This window comes from Lithobates pipiens, unplaced genomic scaffold (assembly GCF_037356315.1).
Source record: "Lithobates pipiens isolate NorthernLeopardFrog02 unplaced genomic scaffold, aLitPip1_a1.2 Scaffold_16, whole genome shotgun sequence".
In the NCBI taxonomy this organism is placed as follows: domain Eukaryota; kingdom Metazoa; phylum Chordata; class Amphibia; order Anura; family Ranidae; genus Lithobates; species Lithobates pipiens.
The window spans coordinates 314,593,385-314,616,522 of NW_027507748.1; the positions used below are offsets into that span (position 1 = coordinate 314,593,385).

Sequence of the window (23,138 nt, forward strand, 5' to 3'; positions counted from 1 at the left end):
CTCTAGTATGTCTCCAGTCTTGTCCAGCCTTACTTCCAGTATAATAACCTAAAAGCTAATATAGTAGAAGATAATCAGATAGATTGGGGTAACGAGTTCCATAGGATTGGAGAGGCTCTGGAAAAGTTCTGGAGGGGAGCATGGGAGGAAGTAATGAGAGAGCTAAAGAGCAGGAGGTCTTCAGAAGAACGAAGAGAATGATTAGGTTGGTATTTTGAGACTAAGCTAGTGATGTAGCTGGGGGCTAAGTTGTGGATGGCTTGGTAAATTGTTGGTAGTATCTTTTTAATTTAATTAGTTGGGTTGAGTGGAAGCCAGTGGAGGGACTGCCAGAGAGGTGTAGCAGATACTGAACGGTTGGTAAGGTGGATGAGTCTGGCAGCATCATGATGGATTGAAGGGGGGATAGACTATGTAAAGTAAAGGTAATCCAATGATAAGGGTGTTGTAGGAGTCGAGGCGAGAAATGGCCAGCTAGTGAATTAAGAGCTTTGTTGTGAAATTGGTTAGAAAGGGGCGTATTTTGGAGATGTTTCGGAGGTTGAGGCGGCATGATTTGGACAGTGATTGGACATGGGGCTTAAAAGAGATTTCAGAGTCCAGGTCTACACCTAGGACCTTGGCATGCGGGGATGGGCTTATAGCTGTGCCATAGATTAACAGCGTGATCAAGGGAGGGGGCACGTGGGGGAGGAAAAAAATTTGGTTTTGGATAGATTGAGTTTGAGGAAGTGGTGTGACATCCAGACTGATATTTCAATTAGTAAATTAGCATTATAGTCCTAATTGAGTGGTTTTTCTTTTGTGACAGTTGGAATGTACATTTTTTTTCTAAATTTTTATCTTTAATTTTTCTCCCCAAAAATGTTTACTTTCTTTTAACCAGCATTTCAAATGGCTGAGTGTGAGACAGATGCTGAAAGCAGTCATTCTATGGATGAAGACGACACAGGAAATACATCCTTGCAGGTAATTGATGCAGTTTTTGTGGAGTCATTCCTGTATCCTTTTTGTGCATTAACACAGGAAAACTTTTTGTGATACTTCAGATTCATGGCTTTTCTAAAGGTAATAACAAAAGAAAGATATTTACTCTGGATCAGACCTCAGGGTCTCATGCATGAGTAGCTACAGAAGATTAAAAAATAGAAATTGTATATAAGTGGAATTGGATCTATTTGCCATATAAACACAGTTCAAGCAGGCAGCAATTTTAGATTTATGGGACCCTTTTTCTTAATGCTTTAAATATTCAAGTACCACTTCCAGTAATTTTAAAGCGTAGTCTCAACACACCTTAGGGGCAGATTGTAAAATTACAGAATACTTCAGGGCCCTGGAGTGTGGGATATTGATCTTATGATTTTAGATATTATTTATGTTTTACGTTTATGTTAATATGCATTTCTATGCACTAAAATGTAGTCGTTTAACATCTCATAATGCACTTATTTTGTGCTCTTGGTTGCAATGTAATTGGTCTTTCAGTTTGTATGTTGGTCTAAGAAATGATTGCAGTGTGGACATCAGTGTTATTTTCATCAACAAAATTAACACTATTTTAGTCTACTAAAGTGCAACTAAATCAATTCAGATTCAGAAACCATTAAATTACAGCCATTAGAGTTTTTTTTTTTTTTTTTATATATATATTTCTGTTTCATTAAAAAAAAATTATTGTTTTTTTTGACAAACTTATTATTATAACTATATAACATTATATATCACAACAGCTAAATCTGTGTCTGTACTGCATGATCAAACCCTAATACCATAAATAACACTTAGATTTTTTTTTACTCAAGGAGTATATGAGTTTGTTTGGCAATGCTAGAGACATTCTTACATAATGCATTACAATTTAAAGTGATACTAAAGTCTCTTTGTTTGTTATTTTTAACAAAAAAAAAAAAGTCATACTTGCCTGCCTTGCCCAGATCCTCCTCTTCTCGGGTCCTTCTTTGGTGATCCTGGCCCCTCCCTTCTCTTGAGAGCAGCCTCCACTGCAAGCAGCTTTCTATGGGGGCACCTGAGGCAGCTCCCTGTGTCCATTCAGACTCTGAGTTGCAGCACGGCTCCACTCCCTATATCTCCTCATTGGCTGACTGACTTTAACAGCAGTGGGAGCCAATGGCGCTGCACTGCTATCTCAGCCAATGAGGGGAGTCCCAGGCAGCTGAGACATTGCTGAAACATCTCTGGATCTAGATGGGGCTCAGGTAAGTATTAGGGGGGCTGAGGGGGACTGCTGCACACAGAAGTTTTATTTTTTTATTTTAATGCATTGAGATAAAAAAAACCCTCTGCCTTACTCTCCCTTCTTATAGGCTGAGACGGCAGTGAGCACCATTAGCTCCTGCTGCTGTCAAAGTCAGTGAGCCAGTGAGAAGAGAGAGAGGGGGTGGGGCCGAGCCATGGCTCTCTGGAATGGACAGATAAAGCAGTGGCTCAGGAGCCCCCATAGCAAGCTGGGAGGAGCCAGGAGCGCCAGCAGGGGTTTTGTACAGTGCCTTTGAAAGTTTTCATGCCCCTTTTTAATTTTCCACATTTTGTCATGTTACAACCTAAGGCCGCGTACACACGCGCGGACTGTTTGCCCAACCTTGTTCGTCAAACAGTTTGGGCAAACAGTCCGCTCAAAATTTGCATGAGCGGACTTGCCCACACACGAGCGGACTGTTTCAACGAACTGTTTGCCAAACAGTCCGCTCAACTTTTGAAATGAACGGACTCGCCCACGTAAGGCGGAGGCAAGTCCGCCCATTTCGAGCGCGTGTACAGATAGGCGGGGCCCGCGAAGGAAACGTCGCGGGCTCCGCCGCCTGGAATGGGCTTAAAGGGGAACCCCAACGCCGAAAAAAATCGGCGTGGGGGTTCCCCCCAAGTCCACACCAGACCCTTGTCCGAGCACGCTACCCGGCCGGCCAGGAAAGGGGGGCGAGCGAGCGCGCCCCCCCTCCTGAGCCGTACCAGGCCGCGTGCCCTCAACATGGGGGGTGCCTTGGGGAAGGGGGGGCCGCGCGGCCCCCCCACCCCAAAGCACCTTGTCCCCATGTTGATGAGGACAAGGGCCTCTTCCCGACAACCCTGGCCGTTGGTTGTCGGGGTCTGCGGGCGGGGGGCTTATCGGAATCCGGGAGCCCCCTTTAAGAAGGGGGCCGCCGGATACCGGCCCCCCACCCTATGTGAATGAGTATGGGGTACAATGTACCCCTACCCATTCACCTGTGAAATAAAGTACAAAAAAAAACACAACACATGGAAAAAGTATTTTATTGCACAGCTCCGGGGGTCTTCCGTCTTCGGGGGTCTTCTCGCCGGACTCCTCCGCTATGTGTGTGTAGCTCTTTTGCTAGCGGAGGAGTCCGGCTTTCTTCCTCCCCGCCGCCGGCCTCTTCTCCCGACTTCGGGGGTCTTGTCCCCCTCTTCGGTTCTTCTGCCGGGCCACCGCGCCTGGTCCGGTGGCCCGGTCTTCTGTCGCCGTCTTCCGTTCTTCTGTCGCCGCCTTCGGTTCTTCTGCCGGGCCACCGCGCCTTCTTGTAGCTCTTTTACAGGCGGTGGCCCGGTCTTCTGTCGCCGCTGTCGTCGTCGCCGCCGCCGCCGCCGCCTTCCGTTCTTGTTGTTCTTCTTCTTCTCCTGGAGATGTTGACTCGACGAGCTCTCCGGCCGGAATGCCAGGGACACGCTCCGCTGCCACTTATATAGTGACAATGGGGCGGTGTCACATGGTATATGTCACATGGGTTGGTCACATGGGTTGATGTCACATGGGGACTATGACATCGTAAGGGGGCGGGGTCACCATGTGACCAACCCATGTGACATATACCATGTGACACCGCCCCATTGTCACTATATAAGTGACCGCACAGCGCGGCTCTGGCATTCCGGCCGGAGAGATCGTCGAGTCAACATCTCCAGGAGAAGAACAAGAAGAAGAACAAGAAGAACAAGAACGGAAGGCGGCGGCGGCGACGACGACAGCGGCGACAGAAGACCGGGCCACCGCCTGTAAAAGAGCTACAAGAAGGCGCGGTGGCCCGGCAGAAGAACCGAAGGCGGCGACAGAAGAACGGAAGACGGCGACAGAAGACCGGGCCACCGGACCAGGCGCGGTGGCCCGGCAGAAGAACCGAAGAGGGGGACAAGACCCCCGAAGTCGGGAGAAGAGGCCGGCGGCGGGGAGGAAGAAAGCCGGACTCCTCCGCTAGCAAAAGAGCTACACACACATAGCGGAGGAGTCCGGCGAGAAGACCCCCGAAGACGGAAGACCCCCGGAGCTGTGCAATAAAATACTTTTTCCATGTGTTGTGTTTTTTTTTGTACTTTATTTCACAGGTGAATGGGTAGGGGTACATTGTACCCCATACTCATTCACATAGGGTGGGGGGCCGGTATCCGGGGGCCCCCTTCTTAAAGGGGGCTCCCGGATTCCGATAAGCCCCCCGCCCGCAGACCCCGACAACCAACGGCCAGGGTTGTCGGGAAGAGGCCCTTGTCCTCATCAACATGGGGACAAGGTGCTTTGGGGTGGGGGGGCCGCGCGGCCCCCCCTTCCCCAAGGCACCCCCCATGTTGAGGGCACGCGGCCTGGTACGGCTCAGGAGGGGGGGCGCGCTCGCTCGCCCCCCTTTCCTGGCCGGCCGGGTAGCGTGCTCGGACAAGGGTCTGGTGTGGACTTGGGGGGAACCCCCACGCCGATTTTTTTCGGCGTTGGGGTTCCCCTTTAAGCCCATTCCAGGCGGCGGAGCCCGCGACGTCTCCTTCGCGGGCCCCGCCTACCTGTACACGCGCTCGAAATGGGCGGACTTTCCGAGCGGGAACAGTCCGCTCATTTCGAAAGTACAGCGGACAGGCCCACACACGGGCGGACTGTTCGCTCAAACACAGTTTCAGCGGACAGTTTTTCGGAATTTCCGAAAGACTTTGTCCGTCCAACTGTCCGCTGAAACTGTCCGCTGAAAGCCCACACACGAGCGGACTGTCCGCCCAAACACTGTTCAGCGGACAAGGTTGGGCGAACAGTCCGCCCGTGTGTACGCGGCCTAAAATGTAAATGTATTTTATGTGATAGACCAACACAATGTGGCATATAATTGTGAAGTGGAAGGAAAATTATAAATGGTTTTCAATTTTTTTTTACAAATCTCTGAAAAGTGTGGCATGCATTTATATTCACCCCCCCCCCCCCCCCCCCGAGTCAATACTTTGTAGAACCACGCAAGTCTTTTTGGGAACATCTCTACCAGCTTTGCACATCTAGAGAGTGACATTTTTGCCAATTCTTCTTTGCAAAATAGCTCAAGCTCTGTCGCATTACATGGAGGGCATCTGTGAAAAGCAATTTTCAAGTCTTGCCACAGATTCTAAATTGGATTTAGGCCTGGACTTTGACTGGGCCATTCTAACACATGAATATGCTTTGATCTAAATCATTCTATTGTAGCTCTGGCTGTATGTTTAGGATCCTTGTCCTCCAAGCAGGTGAACTTCTGCCCCAGTTGTAAGTATTTTTCTTCCAAGACTGCCCTGTATTTGACTCCATCCATCTTCCCGTCAACTCTGACCAGCTTCCCTGCTGAAGAAAAGCATCCCCACAAAGTGATGCGGCCCCACCATGTTTCACAGTGGGGATGTGTTCAGGGTGATGTGCAGTGTTAGTTTTCCGCTACACATAGCGTTTTGCTTTTAGGCCAAAAAAGTTCAATTTTGGTCTTATCTGACCAGAGCACCTTCTTCCACATGTTTACTGTGTCCCCCACATGGCTTCTTGCAAATTGCAAATTGGACTTATGACTTTCCTTCAACAATGGCTTTCTTCTTGCCACTCTTCCATAAAGGCCAGCTTTGTGGAGTGTACGACTAATAGTTGTCCTGTAATCGGATTCTCCTACCTGAGCTGTGGATCTCTGCAGCTCCTCCAGAGTTACCATGGGCCTCTTGGCTGCTTTCCTGATTAATGCTCTCATTGTCCGGCCTGTACGTTTTTAGGCGGATGGCCATGTCTTGGTAAGTTTGCTTTTGTGCTATACTGTTTCCATTTTTGGATGATGAATTGATTTTAAAAACAACTGACCCATTCCCATTGCATAGTTTCTATGTCCTGCTCAGGACTGTCTGCAAAAAATAAAATACAAAAAGTGCAGTGCTTAAACAGGTGAATATAAATGATCACATGATGGTCCACAGTATCATCCGTCAATAGCTTTCACCAGTGAGTTAATTAAAAACATATGTGTAATCTTCCTCTTTAAATCCATAAAGGATGCAAGCAGACACCAGCTTGTTCTCCCTCCAACCACTCTGAGGCTTACCAGAGAGTTTGTGACCCTCAAATGAGAAGTCAGCAAATGCTTGTTGTCGCATCATGAAATTAAGTAAAAAAAAAAAATCCTCCATTCAGTCAAGGCCGGGCATATAAGCATAAAGAAACAAGACAGACGACTTCCAATAGTGTAAATCCGGTATATATTTGACTTAAAACTGGTTATAAACACTCAATGCTGTACTTAGAAAGGCATGCCAAACTACAATTCCCAGAATCCTCCGGGTACATGTGCATGCTCACTGATGTCACGGCTTCTGGCTCGTGTTTCATTATGGCATCATTACGGCCAGAAAAGCTGTATGTTGTTGACCCCACTCCACCCAGTAGGGCTGGCTGAACATTAGAAGTGCTCCCCCAGGGGCCATTCCTGACTTATTCAAACTACACTTGTGTGCAGTGCACTCTGCTAAGTGCAGTCTCTCTGTAGCAGCAGCTGAGCTCAGCCGCTGCTGCTAGAGGGAAAGCGCACTGTGCATGGGCATATTTCAAAGTATTTGGGAGCGGCCACTGGGGACACGTTTTGCCATTTGGCCAGAACAAAAGGGGGTGTAGGCCACCCAGAGCTTTTTGTAAACGGGCTGAGCAGGACATAGAAATATACAATGGGAAAGGGGCAGCTCTTTAGCCATTTGCCTACTAGGCACTTTCATTCCCTTCCTGCCCATGCCAATTTTGATGGGCAGCACTGATCATTGGGACACCGATGATCAGTGCCCTGATTTATCATTGCTGATTCTCCGTGTTATGCTTGCCGGTTACTGGCTCCCTTCTTCTCACGCTGTGACAGCGTGTTCGGAAAGGAATGACGATAACCGGCAAGTGTGTTTGCATTGTGGTCAGCTGTGATCGGACACAGATGATCACAATATGGTAAAGGGCCACTGTGATTTGTCAGATGAGCACAGTAGCACAGTTCTGGGAGGACGCCAATAGACCCTTTGACAACGAAATCATGGTCGCTCAGTTCTGACATTCTCCTTTTAGTGAGGTCAAGAAGTGGTTAAAATTTTAACAGTGCTCTGCAATGTTCTGGAGTGTTGGGAAGCCTGGGAGATTTTTTGGGGAAAAATGCAGAAAGTTGAACTGATCCTTTTAATATGGGTGCATCAAGAAGAAACCGTGTTTGCACCATAGGGAACACCTAAGCTTGGCCTCATACTCCTTGGGCTTTATACAATCCTTTAAAGCAGCACTCAAATATAATGACTGCCCATATCATCAATGACCCCCCTCCCCATATGCTTAACATTTGATGACATCTTTGGCTTTCTCCACATCCAAGCTCGTCTAGCTGCAGGAAATAGTGTGAAAAATGATCGATAACACAGATTTTTGTCTAGGATAGTGCTCCATACACCAGGGTTTGTGTCTGTGTACTGATCACTGAATGCGGGTGGTTTTTAAATGACAGCTTTGTGAAGCTCATGATGTTCTGCTAATGCTGAAACTGTGCCAGAAGTGCTGACATTTGTTTTAATTGTGAAGGCTGTGCTTTTGTGGCAATTAGCAAATATCTCATTAGGTGTACATCCTCCATTTCAGGACAGCATAAGAGAGTGTGGCTCTGCCCACTAAAAACACAAGGCTACAATCAAAAAAAAAAAAAAAAAAAAAAGAACAAGCCTAGGCTTGCTGCCTTGGGACCTTGTGTTTTCTCAGGCCTAGCAGGAACAACATCAGAAAATCGATATTGTAAGTCCTCTGTGCTTTTTTCAGGGGCCTCCCAGGTTATCCAGCTCAGATTCTACCTCGGGGACAAAGGACCTGCCTGGCTTGGGTAGGTGAGATTGGGGAGTGGATATCTATTCTAAGGCAGGGCTGGACAGTTCCTGATCACTATGTCACTATAGCCACTGAAAAAGACAAGCAGCCATGTCAGGGCTGTGTTGCATTAGAGCCTTGTTTTTATTGTCCTTATCCTACCTGCAGTATACGGTAGTTGTTTTCTTTGACTGTGACTCCCATTTTCTAATGCTTATTTCCTGCTGCACTGCATGTTACCTGCAACATGCAACCCACATGTGATCCTGCAGGCTCTAATAGTTTCCCCAAAAGATTCCTATCCATCCCTTACAGAGTCATATCATGGATGCATAAATCTGTAAGGGATGGATAGGACGTCTGATTATTAAGGCATCTTAAAGGCTAAGCTTACCATTTGGAACATGTTACGCCTGTATTCAGGTTCAGCGTGTTTCACGTTTCTCAACCCTTCCACTGTGACAGCGGGTGGAGTATCCTCTCACAGCACTGATTGTCACAAAATTGGCTTCGCTGTGCCAATGAACTCTAGGTGGGAGCTTCCCCCACATTTCTAACAGAAGTACAGTCAAGCTGGATTGAGTGTCTGCAGGAGCCTGACATTGTACCTGCAATCCACTGATTGTGGGTACAATACTTTGCAGGCTCCTGTAGGAAAAAAATAATAAATGCATATTTTTTTGTTTTCAGCAAAAGTATGTGCATTCTTTATTTCTTCCTTTTAAAGCTCAGCCTTTAAACTGTTACATAAGGGATCTGTACCTTTTTATTCATTTATAAAGAGGAGAAATATTCTCAAAATATAATTTTTACTTCCATCGAGAACTACACCAATAAAGTGTACCTAACACTTTAGGTAGCCCCAGCCTAGTAGGTTATTTATTGCTTATCCTATCATGCTGTATTGGAAGATGATTTGGTGAAAACTAGACTTACCTGGTAACTCAGTTTCCAGGAATCAGGTATTTCCTCCCATATTCCAGTGATTAGGGGTATGTTCTACTGTTTGCCTTTTAGTTCTTTTAAGGCTAATAAGGGTTATTTCACTTTTATTTTTGTTTCAAACATTTTATTAAAGTATAAGAAGTATTACAGTACAATATCAGCCAGGTTCATGCATTACTGATACAATACAATATACCAAGAACAATCACAGTCAGGAATATCAACCATCAGGTAAGAACAGCAATTTTGTAAAGAAATACAATCTGAGGCAAACAGTATTATAATCAGAAGCGTTCACATGTTTATACCCACATCAACCGAGTCATAGAAGTCAGGTTAAGGTGGGATGTGGAGAAGGGGGTCAAGGGTAACAACACTGGGCGAAAAAACTACAGAAGGTCTCGGGAACCTGATTACCATTGGGAGTATTATGTGTATCTTTCAACCATCCACCCCTTACAGGAACTTGCTGTGGATGGGAAAGACACACTGTAGGATACCTATCGGAGGTATGACAGGATTATTGAACATCACTGCATGGAGTCATAAACCGCTTAGTTTGTGTTACAAAGGATTAGGGATAAAGAGGTTGGAAAAAGCAAAAAGTTTTTAACTTAGGGGTTATGAGGGAGAAATAGGAGGGAAGGTCAGGTTAGGGAGGTAAAAGATAAAAGATAAAAGGGGGTGCTTAAAGTGCCAGGGGTAAATGAGTCATGGAGGTGTAGGATGTCTCCGGTCAGAATGAGAAGGAGATGCAGTAGAAGTTGATCGAAAGTGTATCCAGCAAGACCAAATTTGGGTAAATTTATCATGTTTGTCATGTGATTGAAAAATGAGTCTTTCCATTTCTTCAGTCCTATTAATCTGTCGGTACCAGTCTTCCAACGTGGGGGTTGATTTTGACTTCCACCATCTGGGAATGCACTGTGTAGCTGCATTAATCAAATGTAGAGTAAGTGAGCGTTTATAGCTGCGGAAAGGAATAGCAGTGTGATGTAAGAGGTATTGGGCTGGGGAGAATGCTAGGTGATAGGTCGTTATTTGAGTGATTTGGTCGTGAACTTTTTTCCAAAATGTTTGTATTGCTGGGCAGTCCCACCAGATGTGGAGAAAGGAGCCTACCGCTGAGTCACATCGCCAACACACTGGGGATATATCTGGGAATATCTTATGTACCTTATCTGGGGTGCGATACCATCTCGAGCATAGTTTGTATCTGTTTTCCTGTGTGGAAACACTAAGGGAACCCTTATGTGTGTGGTAGTACTAATAAGGGTTATTATTGCGTCTGGACTTGCTCTTTTATTGTCTGTGAGCTTTGTGTTTCCTATTTTAGATAGGTAGAGCCACACTCTTTCTTGCGTTTCCAGAAAATGAATTTAACAGGTAACAAACTAACTGTTTTTCATTACAGGTACCAATGAAATCCGATAATGTCACCGTCCGTTTCTCAGTAGAAGAGTTGGAGTCATTTGAAGAAAGACAAAACAAATCTTGTAAAAATGAACCAACTGATATCCACCAGACCCCAACCTTAGTGGGTAAGAAGATTTACTGAAAGTTAACCTGATGAAGATAAGGTAGCTGTATTTATTGGTTTGGTCTGCTGGCTAATTGAAAGAATACATCCAAGCATTACCCATATTTACGCTAAACTTACCTGTCCCCATTAGAACATGTTCCAGTATTATTTTGTTTTCTTTTACCTGGTTCATACAGCAAAAACAGCTTTTATTATTCCTTGTGACATCATCACCAGGTTTATAAGTCATAAGTCTTTAAATAACAGAATTTATTTGACTTCACAAAATTGCAACCATGTCCATACATCCACATTGCTTTATCTTGACAAATAATCTGGCTTTTGCCATTTGATGGGCTAAATACTAATACCTTGTAAGGGGATAGCTCAAACGCTGGGGTTATACATTACATCATTATAAAGTGTAATGTGCAGTAACCCAATAAACCATAGAAATCAATTAGAAATCGTGTAGCTCTGCTTAACCACTTTCAGACCGGACCAATTTGCTGGTCAAAGACCAGACCACTTTTTGCGATTCGGCACTGCGTCGCTTTAACTGACAATTGCGCGGTCGTGCGACGTGGCTCCCAAACAAAATTAACGTCCTTTTTTTCCCACAAATAGAGCTTTCTTTTGGTGGTATTTGATCACCCCTGCGGTTTTTATTTTTTGCGCTATAAACAAAAATAGAGTGATAATTTTGAAAAAAACGCATTATTTTTTACTTTTTGTAATAATAAATATCCCCCAAAAATATATAAAAAAACCATTTTTTTCCCTCAGTTTAGGCCGATACGTATTCTTCTACATATTTTTGGTAAAAAAAATCGCAATAAGCGATTATTGATTGGTTTGCGCAAAAGTTATAGCGTTTACAAAATAGGGATAGTTTTATAGCATTTTTATTAATAATTTTTTTTTTTTTTTTTTTTACTAGTAATGGCGGCGATCTGCGATTTTTATTGTGACTGCGACATTGTGGGGGACCCATCGGACATTTTTGACACATTTTTGGGACCATTGTCATTTATACAGTAATCACTGCTATATAAATGCAGTGATTCCTGTGTAAATGACACTGGCAGTGAAAGGGTTAACCAGTGGGTGGCAGTGTAGGGGTTAAGTGTTCCTAGGGGTGTGTTACTAACTGTGGGGGGGTTGGGCTTTCATTTAGTGTACACTGATCTCTGCTCCAATCACATGGAGCAGAGATCAGCGTCACTAGTTGCTAGGCAGAATGAAAAAATTTTGTTTATACAGCATTTCCTCCATTCGGCCGCTCCGTGAGACGATCGCGGAGATGCCCGCGGCGATTGAGTCCGCGGGTCCCGCGACCGGACTCACGGGGGTCCCGACCAGCGCGGGAGCGCGCCGCCGGCGGCGCGCTCCCGATGGCACGGCGGCAACGAATATTGGACGTACATGTACGCCAATATGCCTGCCCGTGCCATTCTGTCGACGTACATCGTCGTGCGCTGGTCGGGAAGTGTGTAATCTGAATACAGGATGCTGTAATCTGATTGGTTACTGCAATTTGCTGATTTATATGGTTTATGGAATTATCTGCTGATGAATTTGACATATAATTCCTATCTGTTCACTAACAGGTTATATCTATGTAAAGCCAGAGATTATGTCCCGTATTCACCAAGGAGAAGAATTATGTGTAAAGAGCAATTTGTATTCTAAGAAGAGGAACTGCAGAATGGGTCCTTCCACAAGTGAGTATCCTTAAAGTGTAAGTCCACCCTAACACTAAAATCCCCGCATCTACAGACATCCATGATCTAACACTAACCTATCTTACCCTGCAAAGAAGAAATCCATATACATACCTGTTCTGAAGCCGATCCAACCCGGTTTCCAGCGGCGGAAACACTGCAGAGGTCACGCCATCAACGTCTGTGAAATGAATGGGGAGTGACTTCATCCACAGACTTACTAATGGGTTTCCGTTGTCGGCTGAGTCCTCTGCACTCGCCTACACAACAAAGCTGCAGCTGACTGCTCAGTGTGGAATTGGGTCAGATTGGCTTTAAAAAAGGTATGTATACTGATTGCTTCTTTACAGGGCTAGATAGGTTAGTGTTAGATTGTGGATGTCTGTAGATCCAGGGATTTTAGTGTTAGGGTGGCCTTCTACTTTAATAGATGTATCTGCACACGTATCAAATCACGAAAATATGTATGTGGTCACTCAGGGAAGCAAATGGAGGATGCCATTTGGGGAATTAAAAAAACTATGCACTTGAATTTGTTAAATGTATTAAAACTATATCAAGTTTTAATTCTTTTAACAAAGTGAATGTGAGTTAGACTGCTGGAGTAAGTAATAGTCTGTTGGCAGTTTTTCTATTTTTTTTTTTTATATCATTGTTTACATTGACAGTGAGCATATCCTCTGATTTCACCATATACATTTTAGCCAAAATGAAAGAATTGTGTAGATACAGTCAAAGTATTAATTTCCATCAGTGCTTCATTTGTCCTAAGATTAACATCACATTTTTTTGTGTGCGAAACGGTATTATAAACTCAATGGGTTTGCAAAGTATATTGGGGTTTCTAATATTAAAGAACTTCCTACGCGCTTGTTAGCAGGCCAATCCAGATGGTTCCTTCTCAGATAATTAACTCCTCCACAAGACCATATCATACATAGGTTGGATTAACAGGTAAGATTGTAAAAAGGGAAAGTTATTTAGACCAGGCCTAAAATGATTCAGGCAAATCCTGGTGCTTGCAAGTACCTTTGCCAATCTCCACACAAGTTCCTGCAGAGCCACTTTGGATCCTAGGCCCAGGCTGCTTGTCTAGATGAAAGCTAAACTCTAAGCCCTTGTACATACGGTCGGAGATTCCGACAACCAAATCCGTCTGATTTTGTCCGTCTGATTTTGTCCGTCTGATTTTGTCCGTCTGATTTTGTCCGTCGGATTTTGTCCGACGGATCTTGTCCGAAACTGTTGCATACACGCGGTCGGACAAAGTTGTCGGAAAATCCGATCTTTCAGAACGTGATGACGTAATTTTGTTACGATGGGACTACGTTCAGGCTAGTAGCCAATAGCTTTGATGTAGGAATTTGATCTGAGCATGCGTGGCACTTTGTCTGATCGGAATTCTCTACGCATGATCGGAGTATGTCCGATCGGAGCATCTTGTCGGAAAATATTTCCAGCAAGTTGGAAAAGTTGGTCCGACGGAAACCGTTCGATGCAGACCACACACAGTCGGAACAACCGACAAAACGCTCCTATCGGACACATTCCATCGGAATCTCCGATCGTGTGTACAAGGGCTAAGAAGACTAGAACTATTTCCTTGCAATGGGGTTGGGCCTGAACTGCAGGGGTTGCTTGGTCAGTTTATGGCTAGAGTATGGTGAAATCCTTTTACTAACCCGATCTTAGCTCCCCAGGCAGTTGGCTCTTTCCCATGCTCCAGCAGTGGACTATCCCTTGGCGAGCTCATGTCCACTGCAAAGCTATTGACTCTGAATTGGTTTTAATAACTTCCGAGGACCTTGGACCACGAGAGGAGAAAAGGCTACAGGGAGGCTTGGAGGAGCTTGCAGAAGATTGTGTATGTAAAAAGTGCTTTTCCAAATCCCATAGACCTCAATGAGCAGTTAACCAAACATTGCAGGTAGAGCCCCACTGCAAGGGAGGAGTTTTTTTTCCAAAGTGAATCACATATCAGCCTCAGGAGAGAACATATCAGCTCACAGGAAAGTCTAATTTTGTTTTCTCTAAGGCCGCGTACACACGCGGGGACTGTTCGCCCAACTTTGTCCGTCAAACTGTTTCAGCAAACAGTCCGCTCAAAATTAGCATGGACGGACATGGCCACACACGACGAACGAACAGTTTGCTGAAACCGTGCGCGATGACGTGAACGGCACGTACGACGGGACGAAAAATACGACGTCCTATACACTGCATTATAACTTTCGGCGTGTAAATCCTTTCTGAGCATGCGCGGAACTTAGTTTGACGAACAAGCCTACACACGAGGGGACTGTTCGCTGAAACAAAGTTTCAGCGGACAGTTTTTCGGAATTTCCGAAAAACCTTGTTCAGCGGACTGTTCGCTGAAACTGTCCGCTGAAAGCCCACACACGGGCGGACTGTCCGCCGAAACACTGTTCAGCGGACAAAGTTGGGCGAACAGTCCCCGCGTGTGTACGCGGCCTTAGATTCACCGACTGACACAGCTCCTCTCTTAGCCATTGGGTTGTTACGCCACCTTTAGGAGAAGACTAGGCATTACATGTTATAAAAAACACAGAACTTTTGGTTCTGCCCAAAGGGTAGTCCCTTATGCCGCGTACACACGATCAAACAATCCGGTGGAAAAGTCCGGCAAACTCAAGTCCACCGGACAATCCGCCCGTATGTAGCCTCCGGCGGACTTTTTTTACCCAAAAGTACGGCGGACTTAGAAAGTAGTTTTGCACTCCAATCTTACCGCCGGACTCGCATTTCGGCAGACAATCCGGCCGTGTGTATGCCAGTCCGCCGTACTTTTGAAATGAGGAGAAAAGTCCGCTCATTTTGAGCGTGTCTCCAGGTAGCCGGGGCCAGCGAAGGAGGCGTCGCTGGCCCCGCTACCTGGTATGGACTTAAAGGGGAATCCCTACGCCGAAAAATCGGCGTGGGGGTCCCCCCCCTAGGTCCACATCAGACCCTTATCCGAGCACGCTACCCGGCCGGCCAGGAAAGGGGGTGGGGACGAGCGAGCGCCCCCCCCTCCTGAGCCATACCAGGCCACGTTCCCTCAACATGGGGGGTGCCTTGGGGAAGGGGGGGCCACGCGGCCCCCCCACCCCAAAGCACCTTGTCCCCATGTTGATGAGGACAAGGGCCTCTTCCCAACAGCCCTGGCTGTTGGTTGTCGGGATCTGCGGGTGGGGGGCTTATCGGAATCTGGGAGCCCCCTTTAATAAGGGGGCCCCCAGATACCAGCCCCCCACCCTATGTGAATGAGTATGGGGTACAATGTACCCCTACCCATTCACCTGTGAAAAAAAGTAAAAAAAGCACAACACACAAGGGTTAAAATAGTTTATTGCACAGCTCCGGGGGTCTTCCGTCTTCGAGGGTCTTCTCGCCGGACTCCTCCCCTATCTTCTGCTAGCTCTTTGCTAGCGGAGGAGCCTGGCTTTCTTCTTCGCCGCCGCCGCCCTCTTCTTCGGACTTCGGGGGTCTTGTCCCCCTCTTCAGTTCTTCTTGCCGGGCCACCGCGCCTTCTTCTAGCTCTTTTTTAGGCGGTGGCCCGGTCTTCTGTCGCCGTCTTCTGTTCTGCTCTTCTTCTCTTCAGATGTTGCCTCGTCACATCCTCCGCTAACAATGGCAGGGACGCTGCGCGCGGCGACTTATATAGGGACATCACCGGATGATGTCCCCGCCTATTATGACGTCACAGTCCCAGAGGATGCTGTGACATCATAATAGCCGGGGACATCATCCGGTGATGTCCCTATATAAGTCGCCGCGCGCAGCGTCCCTGCCATTGTGAGCGGAGGATGCGACGAGGCAACATCTGAAGAGAAGAACAGAAGACGGCGACAGAAGACCGGGCCACCGCCTGTAAAAGCTAGAAGAAGGCGCGGTGGCCCGGCAAGAAGAACCGAAGAGGGGGACAAGACCCCCGAAGTCGGAAGAAGAGGGCGGCGGCGGCAAAGAAGAAAGCCGGGCTCCTCCGCTAGCAAAAGAGCAAGCAGAAGATAGCGGAGGAGTCCGGAGAGAAGACCCCCGAAGACGGAAGACCCCCGGAGCTGTGCAATAAACTATTTTAACCCTTGTGTGTTGTGTTTTTTTTACTTTTTTTCACAGGTGAATGTGTAGGGGTACATTGTACCCCATACTCACATAGGGTGGGGGGCTGGTATCCGGAGGCCCCCTTATTAAAGGGGGCTCCCGGATTCCGATAAGCCCCCCACCCGCAGATCCCAACAACCAACGGCCAGGGTTGTTGGGAAGAGGCCCTTGTCCTCATCAACATGGGGACAAGGTGCTTTGGAGTGTGGGGGGCCGCCCGGCCCCCCCTTCCCCAAGGCACCCCCCATGTTGAGGGCACGCGGCCTGGTACGGAGGGGGGGGGGGCGCTCGCTGGTCTCCACCCCCTTTCCTGGCCGGCCGGGTAGCGTGCTCGGATAAGGGTCTGATGTGAACCTAGGGGGGGACCCCCACGCCGTCGTAGGGATTCCCCTTTAAGTTCATACCAGGTGGCGGGGCCAGCGACGCCTCCTTCGTTGGCCCCGGCTACCTGGAGACGCGCTCAAAATGAGCGGACTTTCCTCTGCATGTGTGGGCGAGTCCGTTCATTTCAAAAGTACGACAGATAGTCTGGCGGACTTAGTACGCCGTATTAGTCCTCTGAAAAAGTGCCGTGTGTGGGCAAGTAGCCCGTTCGGAAAGTCCGGCGGGAAGTCCGCCAGACTAAGTCCGCCGGATAGTCCGCTAGGTGTGTATGCGGCATTAGGTAACAACCCCCCAGCCTGCCATGCAGCCATCAGTTTTATTTTGCCTAGTGAAGGAGAAGAACTCAGGAACCCTGACGGGCCCATCGGTCCGTGTTTTTTTTTTTTTTTTTCTGCAGAAGCTTTGCTTTTTGCGAAAAATGAAAGATCCTGTGATCTGCTATTAACAGCCGGCTGGATACCCGTATCCTTGTAGTCTCCCCATCCTGGCCAGCGATCTTGTGTAGGTCGCAGCTATGCGCTAGGCTGGCCACAACATACCTCAGCTCCAGAGGTGGTTGTGAGCTTTTATGCTCCAGGACGCACATATGACCGGGCTACTGATGTCTGCGTCACAGTGTGCCGAGGTCAACAGCCACCCCGTACTGATCGGAGAGTGGGTCTGTTTTGGAAAGTCTCCCAGCTCTTCAGGACTGGTAAGTACAGCTCTCCCTGCCTCCGTGGGGCTGAGCAGCTGGGCATTACCTGGGAGGTAGATTTGGGGGTCCCTCACCTCCCTCTCTTCTCTCCCTGTCCCTATCTTCCCCCCCCCCCTGTGGGGGATTCTGCATGTGTCTGTTGAGCAGTGTGTGTGTGTGTGTCTGTCTGTCTGTGGGAGTGCTGCACTGGCTGACTGTGTCCTGAGATGTGTTCTTTATTTCCCTGGAGGTGCCTATGAGGCTGTGTCTGTGATCTCTGCAGCGCTGATCACCGCCATTTTCTATCACTGTCCCTCATGGTTTTTCAGTGTCAGCGGCCATCTTGGGTATGGGCAAGGGACAGCAGGCTCTTCTGTTTCTCGGCGGCCATTTTCCCTGTGGTTTTGTCCCTTATACTGGATGCCCGGCGGCCATTTTCTCTAAGCCTGAGCATGTTTTTCAACATTCTCTAGAGACAGCGTGTGTCCCAGTAGTCCGGTGGCCATTTTTTTCAGTGCTTTATGTCCTTATGTTGGACGCTTGGCGGCCATTTTCTTTGAGCCTGAGCACATTGCAGAGCGGTTTCAGCGCCATAAGCAGTAGCCTTGAATGACACAGAGCGGATTCCTCTACACCTGGGAGCTGACAGAGAACACAGGCACTACTTGCTGGACAGTGCAGAACCTGTCAGGCTGGTGAGTCCTGAGGGAAAGAGCCCCTCAGCCAGCAGCAGTAAGGAGGGTGGGACTATCACTGTCCTAAGTCCCCTTCAGGTGGCAGACAGGATAGGGTCAGCATGGCTTCAGAAACTGGTGTTTCTTCCCCCGAAATCCAGGCGATTGCAATCGGTTCGCCTGCAGAATGTGCAGTGCCCCTGGACGCTTTGTCGGCGGTCCTCAATTCATTCATTGCCAAGATGGAGGCGGTGCGTGGGCGCAAAGGTACTAAAAAGCGGCCCCTGACCCCCCCCCCCCCCCCGTCCTCTGGGGAGAGCTCTGATGCAGACTCATGCCCTGCTGAGGATGGTGACCCCTGCTCTGTCGTTTCAGATGACGCTGACCTGGACCGTTCAGACAGTGAGAATGAGTCCCCGTCCGGGTCCGTGCACGATAAAGCGCTTGTTGGAGCACTTATCACAGCTGTGCGTAATACCCTGAAGATTCTGGAGCCAGCAGATCCCTCCCTGCTGAGGTAGCCCTTTTTGGGTCCCGTAAGCCAGTCCATTCACCGAAGGTGTTCCCGTATCTGACTTATTTTGACAAGTTAATTTACAAGGAATGGGGTCGACTGCAACGGACCTTTTCGGTCCCCAAATACATGGCGGTGCCGTTACCCCTTTGAGGAGAGCCTTCTCAAAAAGTGGTCGGCTCCTCCGGTCATGGACCCCCCAGTATCCAGGTTAAGCAAAGTAACCACGATCCCAGTAGAGGGGAATCCTGCATTTAAGGATCCCACAGACAGGAAGGCCGAGGCAGTGGCTCGTTCCTTATTTACGGTTGTGGGGGTCAACCATGCAACCAGTACTGGCATCCGCACTTGTGTCGCAGACACGAATTGGGAGAGCAGGCTTCTCCTGTCTGCGTGGAACTAGCAGACCAACTAGTGCAAAGCCTTAAGTACTTTTGTGATGCAGCCCTGGATACCCTCCCTCTGTTATCCAGGGCTTCAGTATCAGCAGTGGTGCTGAGGGACATGGTTTGGTTAAAATGCTGGTCTGCTGACCAGTTCTTTGGAGCCTCTTTTGATGACATTATTAAAAATGCCACAGGTGGTAAGAATACACTATTCCCACAGGCCAGGTCGGCTAAGGAGCCACGCCGTAGGCAAGGGCCCTTTTTTTTCCGTTCGCAAACAGCTTTTTCGTCCGCCCAGAGCTTCGGCCAAATGCCCCCAGCCCGAGAGGATGACCTCTGAAGGACCAAAGCGTCCCTGGAACCGCAAGCCTAACAAGCCTGCGAGGAAAAGTGCTACCACGTGAAGGTTTTCCCCTGCCCGCAGCACGGGTGGGGGGGTCGCCTTCGGGAGTTTGCAGCACAGAGGGCTTATCGGCTGCTGATCAATGGGTCTGCGATCTGATTTCCTCAGGCTACAAGATAGAGTTCCTCTCTTGGCCGCAGAACAGATTCTTCCCCTCCAGCATACCCATTCTCCCGGCTTGCCGAGAGGCCCTATTGGAGGCAGTAAGGGAGCTGCTGAATCGTGGGGTGATTGTACATGTTCCGGACGCGGAACGTTTCCAGGGGTTCTACTCAAACCTGTTTGTAGTTCCCAAGAAGGAAGGGGTACGTCCAATCTTGGATCTAAAAGCCCTCAATTACTTTGTAAAAGTACAGAGGTTCAGAATGGAATCAGTTCGCTCAGTAGTTGCTGTACTCCATCAAGGGGACTCCCTGGCGTGCTTAGACATCCAGGATTCGTACCTGCACATACCCATATGCCTCCGGCATCAGAAGTTTCTGCGATTTGCAGACGAGGAAGCACACTACCAGAATGTGGCTCTCCCTTTTGGTTTGGCATCAGCCCCCCGAGTTTTTACCAAGGTATTGGCTCCTGTTTTGGCGTTGCTACAGCAACGCGGGATCGCGATCATGGGTTACCTAGACGATCTCCTCCTGAGAGCATTTTCCACCTCAGAGTTAGAGGAGGATGTGGCGATCACCATGCAGACCCTGCAGGAATTTGGGTGGCTGTTGAACCTAAAAAAGTTGGTGATCGTACTGACTGAGCGTTTGGAGTACCTAGGCTTGCTGCTGGACTCCATGGAAGTGAGAGTTTCTCCCTTCAGACAAGCTGCAGACTCTTAGAGCCGCGGTAAAGCTGCTGATGAACCGCGAGTGGTCGTCGCTTCGCTTCTGCATGCGAGTCCTGGACTCATGGTGGCCTCCTTCGAGGCGGTACCATATGCCCATTTCCACACCAGTCCTGCAGAAGGAGATTTTGACAAAGTGTGGCAAATCTCTGTTGTCCCTGGACCGACAGATCCAGATGAGCCAGTTAGTCAGAGATTCCCTGCTCTGGTGCCTGAGGTCCCCAGTACTTCAGTCCGGGAAGTCGATTCTACCTCTGAAATGGACAGTGATCACAACGGACGCCAGCCTATCCGGCTGGGGTGGAGTAATGGGAGTTCAGTCGACTCAGGGCCTCTGGTCAACAGAGGAATCCAAGTTGCCGATTAGTCTGCTCGAGCTGAGAGCGATCAGGCTATGCCTCTCCACGTGGTCAACGAGAGTGCGAGGACGTCCGATCAGGATCCAGTCAGACAACACCACGGTAGTGGCTTACGTCAATCACTAAGGAGGAACAAGAAGCGAAGCTTGGCCGCCGCACAGGAGGTCGCTCACATACTTCGGTGGGCAGAACGACATGTACCGGCCCTGTCGGCCATTTACATCCTGGGAATGGAGAACTGGCAGGCGGACTATCGAAGTCCTCAGATGCTGGACCCAGGAGAACGGACGCTGCATCTGGAGGTGATCAGGCTACTGTGCCTGCGGTGGGTGACACCAGACGTGGATCTTCTGGGCTCCCGTCTCAATCGGAAGGTGCCAAGATTCGTGTCCAGGACAAGAGATCCGTGGGCAGACTCTTCAGATGAGTTGGTGGCTCCGTGGAATCAGTATTAGCTGACCTATGCCTTTCCTTCACTGAAACTGTTACCACGTCTGCTTCGCAGAGTGGAAGCCGAGGGGATCCCAGTAATACTGATTGCCACAGATTGGCCTCGGCGTCCTTGGTACTCAGACCTAGTGCACCTGGTGGCAGACGGTCCCTGGCGACTGCCGTTGCGTGAGGACCTTCTGTCTCAAGGTCCGATTCTCCATCCTGCTTTACCATCGCTGGCTTTAACGGCATGGCAATTGAGAGCCAGGTGTTGAGGAATCGGAGTCTGTCGGACACCGTGATCCCAACTATGTTGAGAGCACGGAAATCTTCTTCTCGGAAGATTTATCATCGTACCTGGAAGGCCTACATCTCCATGTGTGAGGAGAAAGGATGCCATTAAGCACCATTAAAGGACAAATATCAGCTTGGGCTGTCTTTTTTCCAGCAACCCCTGGCATCTCACTCTCTCGTGAGTACTTTTGTCCAGGGGGTCCAGCATGTCGTTCCTCCGGTACGTCCACCGTTACCTCCGTGGGACCTGAATCTGGTGTTGTCATCGCTGCAAAAACAGCCATTTGAAAATATCAGAGAAACCCCTTTGTTGACTCTTTCCCAGAAAGTGGTCTTTCTAGTGGCCATCACATCGGCCAGGAGGGTTTCGGAACTGGTGGCCTTGTCCTGAATGTTGCCCTATCTGGTTATCCACAAGGATTAGGTGGTGTTGCGTCCGCAACCGTCTTTTCTGCCGAAGGTGGTCTCCGCGTTTCACATCAATTAGGACATTGTGTTACCATCTCTGTGTCCTAAACCGACACATCCTAAGGAAGTGGCCCTTCATGCCCTGGACGTGGTTCGGGCTCTGAGGGTGTATTTGTCTGCCACGGCTCCCTTCCGAAAAGTCAGACTCACTGTTTGTTTCGGTGGCTGGTCCAAAGAAAGGCATGGTGGCCTCGTCGGCCACCATTTCCAGGTGGATCGGGCAGATTTTAGTACAAGCCTACGCCTTGAAGAGGCAGGTGCCCCCCTTTCCGATCACGAACCACTCCACAAGAGCAATCAGAACGTCTTGGGCCTTCTGACATCAAGCGTCTATTGCTCAAATGTGTAAAGCGGCGATGCCTGTTTTGGCCGCAAAATTTTGCAGGCGGCTGTGTAGTTGCAATTACATACATGATTTTTTTTATTTTTCCATGTTTTTTTGGGTAAAAATGCAGTACCTTTAAGTTAATGCACTGTTGCATTCGTTTCCTGCGGTTTGAGGGTAGTGTCTCTCGGTTGAGGAGCACCCTGTTTTTGTGTGGTGGTTTTTTTCCCACACATTGTCGTTTTTGTGGGTAAAATTATACTAGTTCCCACTTGCCATGGTGGTTGAAGTTTTTATGCTGTTTTCCATCCCTCGTTTTGGCACTGCTTGGGGACGTCCCAATGGCTGAGAGAGGAGCTGTGTCAGTCTGTGAATATAAGCGAAAATAGGATTTTTTGTACTCACCGTAAAATCCTTTTCTCTGTAATTCACCGACTGACACAGCACCCGCCCCTCCTACTTTTCTTTACGTTATACTGCTTGTTGATGTACTGATGGCTGTATGGCAGGCTGGGGGGTTGTTGCCTAAGGGACTGCCCCTTGAGCGGAACTAAAAGTTGTGTTTTTTTTATAACATGTAATGCCTAGTCTTCTCCTAAAGGTGGCGTAACAATCCAATGGCTAAGAGGAGCTGTGTCAGTCGGTGAATTACTGAGAAGGATTTTACAGTGAGTACAAAAAAATCTTATTTTTTCTAACGCTCTATGTGGATGATGTCTGCATGGAGGAAGCTGAACATCCAGAATACACAAGAAGGAAATACATTGTAGCAGGAAGGAGGGAATCTAATAGAGGCATGTCAGTGCAGGTAGTTTAAGGCACATAAGACCTGTGTATAAGACATAGAAGCCAGTGCGATCTAGTGGTCCTGACTCTGTATATCATGCTGTAAGAGGCTTTTAGTGCGGTGGAGGGGCACATGTTTATGTTGGAATTTCCAGTTCTTTCCATGCGATTTGGTGATTTTGGAGTGCACCATGGAAGAAATTTACTTTTTTTTTTCTTCACTT

At 48.1% G+C, this 23,138-nt stretch overlaps 1 protein-coding gene across 2 annotated transcripts in view; it reads left to right on the forward strand.

The window, feature by feature from the left end:
* The window catches only part of LOC143982703 (uncharacterized), a 48,981-nt gene that overhangs the window by 13,325 nt on the left and 12,518 nt on the right, over window positions 1–23,138 (forward strand). For both annotated transcript variants that reach the window (XM_077481643.1, XM_077481644.1), the window contains exons 2-4: window positions 887–969; window positions 10,449–10,575; window positions 12,167–12,280. In XM_077481643.1, the coding sequence (XP_077337769.1) occupies window positions 895–969; window positions 10,449–10,575; window positions 12,167–12,280 (316 nt within the window). In that variant the 5' untranslated portion in view covers window positions 887–894. The remainder of the gene's footprint in view (window positions 1–886; window positions 970–10,448; window positions 10,576–12,166; window positions 12,281–23,138) is intronic.